At 41.7% G+C, this 11,445-nt stretch overlaps 1 protein-coding gene across 1 annotated transcript in view; it reads left to right on the top strand.

The window, feature by feature from the left end:
* The window catches only part of IQGAP1 (IQ motif containing GTPase activating protein 1), a 113,882-nt gene that overhangs the window by 98,673 nt on the left and 3,764 nt on the right, over positions 1–11,445 (top strand). Inside the window, exons 33-36 of the mRNA XM_011978375.1 lie at positions 3,298–3,510; positions 4,475–4,641; positions 6,647–6,769; positions 9,822–9,930. Of these exons, the coding sequence (XP_011833765.1) occupies positions 3,298–3,510; positions 4,475–4,641; positions 6,647–6,769; positions 9,822–9,930 (612 nt within the window). The remainder of the gene's footprint in view (positions 1–3,297; positions 3,511–4,474; positions 4,642–6,646; positions 6,770–9,821; positions 9,931–11,445) is intronic.

Here is an 11,445-nt window from a genome sequence, read left to right as displayed (position 1 = left end):
TCACAAGGTCAGGAGATCGAGACCATCCTGGCTAACACGTGAAACCCCATCTCTACTAAAAATACAAAAAATTAGCTGGGCGTGGTGGCAGATGCCTGTAGTCCCCCCTACTCAGGAGGCTGAGGCAGGAGAATGGGATGAACCCGGGAGGCGGGGCTTGCAGTGAGCCGAGATCATGCCACTGCACTGCAGCCTAGGTGATAGAGTGAGACTCTGTCTCAAAAATACTAATAATAATAAAAAATAAATAAAATGGTATAGTATTTGCATATACTTACACACATTCTCCCATATACTTTAAATCCTCTCTAGACTACTTATACCTACTACAATATAAATGCTATGTAAATAGTTGTTACTGTATTTTTAAAATTTGTACTTTTTTTATTGTTGTATTTTTTTTTCAAATAGTTTCAGGGTTGGTTGAAACCATTAATGTGTAGGGTTCACTGCAATTTATTGAATATTACATATTTGGAATTCTGTTATGTGCCGTGGTAGATAGAAGAAAAGTACAGAATGTGGCTCCTAAACTCAGTGAACTCGTGATCTTGTTGGGGAATTGTGACATGTATTCCTGAAACAGTGATGAAACCATTCAAAATTAACTATGATACTGACTAAAAAAATAATAGAAGTTTCAGGAAAGAGGCCAGTGAAGCAATGCATTAGGAAGGCTTCCTAAAACAAGTGGAACTGGAGCCAGACGTATAAAGGTGGATAGGATTTGGGTGTGCATGTAAGACAAGAGAGGGCATTCGATGCAGGAGAGCGATGTGAACAAAAGTACAAAGGAGGGAAGAGCGTGATGCGACCAGACTTCATGTCTAGAATGGAGCTGTGGGTGGAGGCGAGTAGTGAGAAATAAAACATGAGACCAAATTATTTAGAACTCACAAACTAGATGGGAATTTGGCACTGCAGAGATAAGAAATAAAGAGCCTCTATAAGGTTCAAGACCATTTAATGTTAATTAATTCAGCAATGCTATGAGAGCAGATGGTGGTTAAGTTATCTAGGTGTGTGATAAGGTCCAGTGGGGTGGGCAGATGGGGGTTGGGACCTGGCATTATGTAGGGTTGGATGAGTCATGTCATATCTAAGACCTTTGTTTCTTTTTTTTTTTCTTTCTTTTTTTTTTTTTTTTTTAAATTTGAGACAGAGTCTCACTCTCACCCAGGCTGGCCTGCAGTGGCGTGATCTTGGCTCACTGCAACCTCCACCTCCTGGGTTCAAGTGATTCTCCTGCCTCAGCCTCCCGCGTAGCCGGACTACAGGTGTGTACCACCACACCTGGCTGATTTTTGTATTTTTGGTAGAGACAAGGTTTCACCATGTTGGCCAGGCTGATCTCAAAAACTCTTGAGCTCAGGTGACCCACCCCCCTTAGCCTCTCAAAGTGCTGGGATTACAGGTATGAAGCACTGTGCCTGGCCAGAAACCTCTGTTTCTCATTTGTCAAATAAGGAAAGTAGGTCAGGCCATTCATTTCCAAATTTTAAGCATGGTAATCTGTTTCATTAAGTGACACCTTACCTAGAAGCCCAGTATATAAAGCAGGTACTCTGCTACTCTGCTAGCCAGGAATAGGGCATCTGAAATCCAGCCCTATAGGACTCTGTGGTGCCTCTGGCAAACTCTTAAGGCTGCAGAGAGAACTATTTGGAAACCATTGTTTTAAATGAAGTCTCAGCTCTCAGTTGCTATGACTGATTACCGATTAGATGTGTGTGAAAGGCAAGTAAGGATGTATAAACCAATACTTGAAACATGTTGAACCTAGAAAGAAATTTGAAATAAGGAAGGAGGAGCCCGTCTTTATTGAGAACCTAGTATGTGTTTGGTGCTCTCACCTCTGTTCTTTCATTTAATCCTTGCAACATTCCCATGAGTCGAGTCTTTTCATCCTTGTTTTACAGATGAGGAAACTAAAATCCTTACAGGTTAACTGGCCAAGATCATCAGCTTGTAGTGACAGAACCAGATGCAGATCTAGTTCTGTCTGCTTCCAGAGCTTATGCTCTTAACATTATGTGATGCAGAGTAGTCTTGACTTTAGAAGATAGGGGACTATTGGGAAAGGGAATTGCTCCAGTTAGGGGGAATTATAAGCTTGAAGTATAAGCCATCCCGAATGTAAACATCCCAGTGCAGACAGTTGAGAATATGGCACCAGAGCCATGGTCACAAAGATTTGGGATCTGTCAACACAGAGGCAGTCGTTGAAGTACTGAGAGGAAACAGAGAGAAATGGAAGTACAAAACAATGCATCGAGCAAGAACACAGTGCAGAGAAGATGAGCAAGGTGACAGAAAAGGCATTGGATTTTGGACAGGGTATGGTAATTGGTGATGAGAGCAGTAAAGAAGAAAGTGCTGGAAGAATGAAACAGCAAGTATAGATCATATGTTAGACAGGGACAGACAATGGGTGGTGACTGAAGGATGGCAGTATTAAGGGAAGGTGTTTCCCTGTTACTATTGGGGTGTCTGCAGCATGTTTGAAAGCAGAGGCAGTGCTCGAGCATGATTCCGCCAAATGGAAAGTGACAAAGTGACGGAAAGAATTAGCAAAGATTTACTAAGCGTTGCTCTTGTTGTGTTAGTATAGTTATAACATTTATACAGCTATGTTTTTAATAAAATTAAATGGCTTCCATGTGTCAAAATGTGGTAGAGAAAAATGACTTTGTAGCCGGTACAGTCCTGTCTCGGTGATTGTATCTGGAGTCCACCAAAGAAGCCCTAAGCAGTTGTGTGCCCTTTTTTTTTTTTTTTTTTTTTTTTTAAAGACAGAGTCTCGCTCTGTCACCCAGACTGGAGTGCAGTGGCACGATCTCAGCTCACTGCAAGCTCCACCTCCTGGGTTCACGCCATTCTTCCGCCTCAGCCTCCCCTAGTAGCTGGGACTGCAGGCGCCCGCCGTGACGCCTGGCTAATTTTGGTTTTGTATTTTTAGTAGAGACGGGGTTTCACCATGTTAGTCAGGATGGTCTTGAACTCCTGACCTCGTGATCCGCCCACTTCGGCCTCCCAAAGTGCTGGGATTACAGGCATGAGCCACTGCACCTGGCCCAGTTGTGTGATTTTGTAGATATCATCTCTTCTAGGTGGAAAGAAGTGCCTCTGCTTCATGCAGTTTCTCATCTGTTACTTGGCAGGAGTCAGAGTTTGTTTCCTTCTGTTGCAAGGTTGGAGTTTAAGATCTGTATAAGTTCAGGTGCGGATGTGCTATATAAATTCAAGTTTAGGATTAGTGTGGTGAACTTGCTGAGAACTACTTTTTCCCATCTGCAGGAAGCAGAGCATCAGAGAGCCATGCAGAGACGTGCTATCCGTGATGCCAAAACCCCTGACAAGATGAAAAAGTCAAAATCTGTAAAGGAAGACAGCAACCTCACTCTTCAAGAGAAGAAAGAGAAGATCCAGACAGGTTTAAAGAAGCTAACGGAGCTTGGAACCGTGGACCCAAAGAACAAATACCAGGAACTGATCAACGACATTGCCAGGGTACTGCATTTGGGGGACAGAGGGGAACTGGCCTTGTTCAAAGCTGAGAGGCTCGAGAGACAGTAACTGTCCAGATAACAGCATAGCTTCAGTTCATGGGCAAATTAGTGCCCTCCTCTCTGAGAAACCATATCTGACTCTCCAGCATGAGGGCCTTGCCCGACCTGAGGTGGCTTATTCCATGGCCTAAATTACTAGGGAGAGGACCTTAACTAGAGCCTCCTATGACCTTAAAGAATTTGTCTTCAGCCTTAAAGAATTCTTCCAGATCTTTTTCATGATTACTGTGAAATATAAATTCACATCAAGCTGATGAAATCCTTGATTTGTATGAATCATCTCAAGCGAGGGGCTTTGGTGAGGACTAAGAGCTTAGGTGTTCTCTGCTGTTGCACTAAGATAATATTATGCACACCTGGGAACTGGTAGTTGATGTATTATAATTCTCTTTTTCTCCCTTTCCCAACAAAATAAATTTAAGAGGTCCAAACCAGCTTTGCAAGTAAATTCTAAAAATGTGTAAGTCTAAATGTAATGCATTTCCCTGCTAGAAGATACAAATGGGGGAAGAAAATTTGAGATCTGAATTTCTCTGTTAATTTGTGAAAACAAATCTCAGCACTTTCGGAGACCAAGGCAGGAGGATCACTTGAGACCCCATCTCTACAAAAGAAAGTTTTTTAATTAGCCAGATATGATGGCATGTGTCTATAAGTCCCGGCTACTCTGGAGGCTGAAGTGGGAGGATCACTTGAGCCTGGGAAGCTGAGGCTACCATGAGCCATGATCTCAACCACTGCACACTCCAGCCTGGGCAACAGAGCAAGATTCTGTCTCAATAAAAAAGTATGGAGTCATATTTAAGGCAGAGTTAAGCATTGCTGGGTTCTAGTGTGAAATGATAATCACTCAAGAAGTGCCTGATACCTGTCATTATTTTTCTAACTCTAATTTTATGTCTCAGGATATTCGGAATCAGCGGAGGTACCGACAGAGGAGAAAGGCTGAACTAGTGAAACTGCAACAGACATATGCTGCTCTGAATTCTAAGGCCACCTTTTATGGGGAGCAGGTGGATTACTATAAAAGCTATATCAAAACCTGCCTGGATAACTTAGCCAGCAAGGGCAAGTGAGTATTTTTTCTGTTTTAAAAATTGATGTCAGGGAAAAGAATTAGAGTGAGGAAAAAGCAGAGGCAACTGAAATGACGCTGGAAATTTTTGCTTAAAATACACTGGATCTGTTTATCGCATTAGTCTTTTATTTTACCTCTAATCATTTGTATAATTGCCTGTTCCATTTGTTAGTGTATGATATAAATAGTGGGTGGGGGATTTCATGGATGCTTATCGCTAAGTAATGCTTTTGCAAAATATCTTCTTGGGGCCTGTCAAGGTGGCTCACACCTATAATCCCAGCACTTTGGGAGGCTGAGGTGGATGTGTCACTTGAGGTCAGGAGTTCAAGACCAGCCTGGTCAACATGGTGAAACCCCATCTCTACTAAAAATACACAAATTAGGTGGGCATGGTGGCATACGCCTATAGTCCCAGCTACTTGGGAAGCTGAGGCAGGAGAATTACCTGAACCTGGAAGACGGAGGTTGCAGTGAGCCAAGATTGCACCACTACACTCCAGCCTGGGCGACAGAACCAGACTCTGTCTCAAAAAAAAAAAAAAAATCTTCTTGGTGCTAGAAATTAAAATCATGAAAGGAGATCATCTAGTGGTCCCAAAATCACGTAAGGAATATTATGCAAATTTGGATCCCCTTGCTCCTCTGTATCCTTCCTGAGGACAAGATCACAGGCTCTGATTTTCTTCCTGGGTACTGGGGAAAGTCTGATTCAGCTCTCTTGGCACTGGCCGCCAGCTATCAGCATGCCCATTTTACAGGGAGGGAACTGAAAACCCAGAGACGTGGGTGATAAGAGCAGGTTTTACTTGTAGGGTAGTTTATTATTTATTCCTAACTTTTTATTTTAAGAGTTTTCAAATCTCAGAAAGATAGAATGAATAGAACAGTAAGCACCCATATGCCCTTCACCTAGATTCACCCATTTCTAACATTTTGCCATATCTGCTTCCCGTTTCTCTGGCTTGTGCACGTACTCTGTTTTTCTCTTTCTCCCTGGAAGACTCCCTGGGATCAGGCAGGGCTGATGGGAAGGGATGAAAAATAGGCCCACCTAACCCGGCTTGCAGAGCTGACTCCTGTGAGCTTTTGACGTGTTTCCATTGTTCTTTGTGTACTTCCTGACACAAGATGTTTCATGTTCAACCTGTAGTTTCCCCTCCCCAGGCCCAGAATGAACTGTTTTTCCAAGAATCCCTGGTTTCTTTGAATGAAGAATGGTATTTAGAAACCAAGATCTAGAACTGAGTGTGTTCACTGCCAGATTTGTCATGGCCTCCAGGCCTTCTAAGCAGGCAAACCTGGATTCTCATTTTTTTAATGCTGCATATTATTCCATTATACAGATAGATATAACAATTTACTTAAGCAGTTCTCCATTGATGAACATTTGTTTCCAGTTGTTATTATTTTTTAAATTCTGCAGCAAATAATCTCTTGTACATATGTCTTTTGCAGATGTGGGCATGTTTCTGAAGTTACCACTTTTTGCCATGATTATCCTAATAGCCTCCTAACCTGTTTCTTTTTCCTTATTCTCGTTCATCTGTAATTGCTGTGCTGGCTTAAATGCTTTTAAAAAGTATTTATTTGATATTATTTTTATTTTTTCCCTACACAGCTGAGGGGCTTAGAGTAACTCCTTCGCTGCAGGGATTCAGTACCATTCCCTCAGGCTGGCATATGAAGCTCTCATAGTTACTTGTTAGGAACTGAAGTTCCCAGAAGGACATGGAAGGATTAAGACACTGTTAAATTCATGGGAGTGTTCTCAAATATAATTTAGACTAAAAATAGAAGCAATTTAGTAATCTTTCCCCTGTTTTGCAGAGATATTGCTTAGGCTAATTCTAACATTTGTTTGCCATTTTAGAATTGGTATGTTACTTATGCTTATGTCTGGAAGTATGGTGTCTGACCTTGTTTCCTTCAGTTACCAGTGATGAAGATTCAGAATAGACGGTTACTTGTAGAAAGTGACATGATGTGATTTTTACAGAGTCTCCAAAAAGCCTAGGGAAATGAAAGGAAAGAAAAGCAAAAAGATTTCTCTGAAATATACAGCAGCAAGACTACATGAAAAAGGAGTTCTTCTGGAAATTGAGGACCTGCAAGTGAATCAGTGAGTCTTTGCTTTTTGTTTTATAAGTTGATTTTTATTTCTACATTTATCACATCTTTGCCTTTTTGTCTTTATTTCTCTTTTCTGGATAGTTACTTTTAATATTTTTTACGTATTTATATATTTTTATGTGTAGAATTAGGCCTCATACTCAGAGTTAATTTGTCATAAAAGAGTTTTTCTTTTCCTTATTTGTAGAACCTTTGTCTCAGGTCATGTTCACTTCTTTGGGTCTGATCTTAATTTTTCATCATTAAAGCAGGAAGCCACTCCTTGGATTTCTTCTGTTTCTGAACCAAGAATAAATTAAGAGTAACAATAAGAGGAGTTTGCTTTATTCCACTTACAGCTAGGAACCAGGCACTTAACCTTCATTTTCTTTTCTGGGAAGTATCAGCTTGCTTTGCATGTGGTTCATGGACCTGACATGTCATCCTCCCATAGATCCTGGCCCCAGCCTCATTAGCAAGCATTTATTAAGCGTCTGCTCAGTCAGCCCTGTGACCTCAGGCTACTGATCTTTCCCTTCTTGTGTGTGGGGAAAAAAAAAACTTTTAAAAAAAGAACTTTTACATTTTTCTGATTCTAAAATAATATGTATTCATTATTAAACTTTGAAGATACAGTAAAGCATAAAAAAGAAAACACCTGTAATTTCACAAGCCAGAGATAACCAGGGAAATCATTTTAATGTATTTTTTTTCTATTCACATAAAGATTATCCACGACTCACCCACTTATTTATCTAACTACTTTATATATATATATATTTTTGTTCTTCTTCTTCTCCCCCCCTTTTTTTTTTTTTTTTTGACGGAGTCTCTCTGTCACCCAAGCCGGAGTATGGTGGCGCGATCTCAGCTCACTGCAACCTTGGCCTCCAGGGTTCAAGCAATTCTCCCGCCTCAGCCTCCCAATTAGGTGGGACTACAGGCATGCATCACCACACCCAGCTAAGTTTTTGTATTTTCAGTAGAGATGGGGTTTCACCGTGTTAGCCAGGATGGTCTTGATCTCCTGACCTCGTGATCCTCCCATTTCGGCCTCCCAAAGTGCTGGAATTACAGGCCTTTTTTTGGAGGGGGAACAGTCTCTCTGTGTAGCCTAGGCTGGAGTGCAGTGGCATAATCTCGGCTCACTACAACCTCCAGCTCACTGTAACCTCCGCCTCCCAGGTTCAAGTGATTCTCCTGCCTCAGTCTCCCAAGTAGCTTGGATTACAGGTGCCTGCCACCACATCCAAATAATTTTTGTATTTTTAGTAGAGACAGGGTTTCACCATGTTGGCCAGGCTGGTCTCAAACTCCTGATCTTAAGCTGATCTGCCCTCCTCAGCTTCCCAAAATGCTGGGAGGATTATAGGGATGAGCCATTGCACCCAGCCTAAAATAACTACTTAATATTTTTTAACACAAACTGGGACAATACTGTTTATGGTCATGTATCCAACTTTTTTCTTATAACATTATGCTGTGAGCATTTTTTATATTCATTGAAAGCATCCTTTTTAATGGGTACATAATTTTTAAATTTTTTTCTAGAGAAAGAGTCTTGCTGTGTCACCTAGGCAGGAGTGCACTGGCATGATCACAGCTCACTGCAGCCCTAACCTCCTGGGCTTAAGAGATCCTCCCACGTAGCGGGGACCATAGGCATGTGCCACCATACCCAACTAATTATATTTTGTAGAGACAGGGTTTCACTTTGTTGCCCAGGCTGGTCTTGAACTCCTGGGCTCAAGCAGTCCTCCTGCCTTGGCCTCCCAAAGTGCTGAGATTACAGGCATGAGTCAATATTGCCCTTCTTTTTGTCATTATTTTCCACTACTGTTCAAGTGCCTACCTCTATTTGCCTTTCTTTCTTCTTTTTAATTTGCTTCTATGGGTTTAGAAACTAAATAGCCAACTAAATCTGATAAAATTATTTATCACTTAAGATAAATATCTTTAAGGAATAACCCGTGAGGCATTCCAGTTGAATAAAATGCATGTATGTTTCAGTGCATGGGTTTTTGTGACTTCTTCTTTAACTCTCAGTGACCTTTTTGCATCTTTCATGGTTCTCAGCCCTGTTCGTAATAGGTAAGGTAGCTCCATAGTTGAGTTCTGGAAATCTGGGGTGCTATACTTTGATCACCCAGAGGATGCCTTAATCCCTTTTTTTTTTTTTGGAGACGGAGTCTTGCTCTGTCACCAGGCTGGACTGCAGTGGCACTATCTCAGCTTACTGCAACCTCTGGCTCCCGGGTTCAATCAATTCTCCTGCCTCATCCTCCTGAGTAGCTGGGACTACAGATGCATGCCACCACACCCAGCTAATTTTTGTATTTTTAGTAGAGACGGGATTTTACCATGTTGGCCAGGATGGTCTCGATCTCTTGACCTTGTGATCCACCCGCCTCGGTCTCCCAAAGTGCTGGGATTACAGATGTGAGGCATCGTGCCCGGCTGCATAACCCCTTTTCCTTTTGGCTTCCTAAAATTTCCTGGCAGGTAACATGTTGTGAATGAGTGATAAATATTTTTAATAATAACAATTTATCTTTGGTAATACTGAGTGTGCTTATGTACACAGCACCTACTCTTTCTAGAAAAACCTCCTCCCTTGGAGCTTTTTTTACTGACCCGCTTTTGTTTATTTACTTCTCCCAGTCCTCAAACATGCATGTATTGAAACACACATACCATCTCCTTCCACCCCAGTTTCCTGTTTTCTCCTTTTATCATTAGGTTTCATTTTTGGCCATGTGGAAGTGAAGAGAATTACTATGATGTCATCCCTTCACAGGCCACTTGTGGCACTCCTCAGTGGTTCTTTTATAGAATGCAAGTGCTGCAGGCAGAGAGAGGTTGCCATTCCTCTCTCCAAGTCCCAGAGCAGATGGTACTTAGGCATGGCAATCCGTGCTGCTTCAGGTGCAGAAGTACTTTTGACCTGTATTTTCTACCCCTTTTCACCCTTGAAGACTTGGTTCATCTCCTTTCCCCATTTCACGGAATATTTTTATATAAGAACATAAAAACCATACCCTTACGATGTTATCTTTCAACAGGTTTAAAAATGTTATCTTTGAAATCAGTCCAACAGAAGAAGTTGGAGACTTTGAAGTGAAAGCCAAATTCATGGGAGTTCAAATGGAGACTTTTATGTTACATTATCAGGTGGGTATGCACCAGCAGGAACCAAAAGCTTTCTGGATGAGATTCTTGTCCAAGTAGGAGAACTAGATAAAGAGGAGACTCATCTGAGGAAAGCTGTCTACATTCAGCAGTGAGCTGGGCTCCACACTGTGGGGAAAGAAGCTGAGTGTTGCAGCATGTCTGGTTTGGTGTGTACACTCTGGAGAGCTTTTGCAGATGTAAATCTTCAGAAAACATTTATCTGAAGCTTCCACTTAGTGCTGCCACTAAATTGAGCTGATACCTTGGACTTGAACAAAATGCATAAGTACACATGCTGACATTGCAAAATTGTAAGTCCACTCAGTAGCTTGAAATTTTTTTCCCATTTTGATTTGATGTAGGTACTTAAAGGTTAGATGCACTTCTGACAAGGTGTGTGTAAAGTTTATGTTTGTAAACCACATCCTATCTTAAATCCAAAAAGAACTCGGGAGTAATTCATTTTTACAGCATAAAGATCCGTAAGTTTTATTTTGAAATATCTGATTTTTACACGTTAAAAAATAGCAGGGCATTGAGAGGATTCCTAGGTGACGTCCAGACTCCTTTAGCTTTGTGTGTGTGGCACCGGTTAGTCCGCTCCTGTCTCCTTTCTTGCACTGCTTCACACAGCCATGCCCTGCCAGCCTGGGCAGGTGCCTTCCTGTGAATGTGCATTTGGACTTCTGCTCATGCTGCCCTCCCTCCCCTCCCCTGCCTTCCAACCCCACCCCTTTTGTTCCTCCATCATTTGTCAAGTACTTCCATGTGTGTACCTCCCCCAGCCAAGCCATAATAGGTGGTTTCCCCTTCACTTCTGTAGCCTTTGCAGACATCCTCTGTTTACAGTAGGTGTTGACTTACTTCCGCTCTCCCCGCTAAAGCCATAAACTCCTTAAGGACAGGTAGCATTTCTTAGTCATCTTCGTTTCCTTGTCAGTGACCAGTAGACCATTAAAACATGTTAGCTAAACAAATGTGAAATGATTTTGTGATGCACACAGCTAACTGAAATACTTCCACCAAAAAAAAAAGGAACCTCATTCCCTCAGTTCACCAAATTGTTATTGTTTTAATTTTAAAATTTTTTTATTTTATTTACGTGGAGTTATCAGAACATATTTTTATTTTTAAATTTATTAACCAAATCGTGTTAGGCCAACCAGTCTGCCTATGGTAATTTATTAATTTATGTACAAATTCATTAAATGTGGGGTGACTGCCAGGTGTGGGGGTATTATGTTAGGCACAGGTGCCAGCAGCCTTCATGGAGCTGCTAGGATTTTTCCAGCAGATGATTCAACTTGTGGGGTCCTGTCTTTTTTTTTTTTTTTGCGGTTGGGTGGGGGAGCGGCAGAGTCTCACCCTGTCGCCCAGACTGGAGTGTAGTGGTGTGATCTCCACTCACTACAACCTCCACCTCCTGGGTTCAACTGATTGTCCTGCCTCAACCTCCTGAGTGGCTGGGATTACAGGTGCGCACCATCACGCCCGGCTAATTTTTTTTTTTTTTTT

Source organism: Mandrillus leucophaeus, unplaced genomic scaffold, assembly GCF_000951045.1.
Source record: "Mandrillus leucophaeus isolate KB7577 unplaced genomic scaffold, Mleu.le_1.0 Scaffold193, whole genome shotgun sequence".
Taxonomy (NCBI): domain Eukaryota; kingdom Metazoa; phylum Chordata; class Mammalia; order Primates; family Cercopithecidae; genus Mandrillus; species Mandrillus leucophaeus.
Note: the sequence above shows the minus strand (reverse complement) of the source record. Positions and strands in the feature narration are given on the sequence as shown.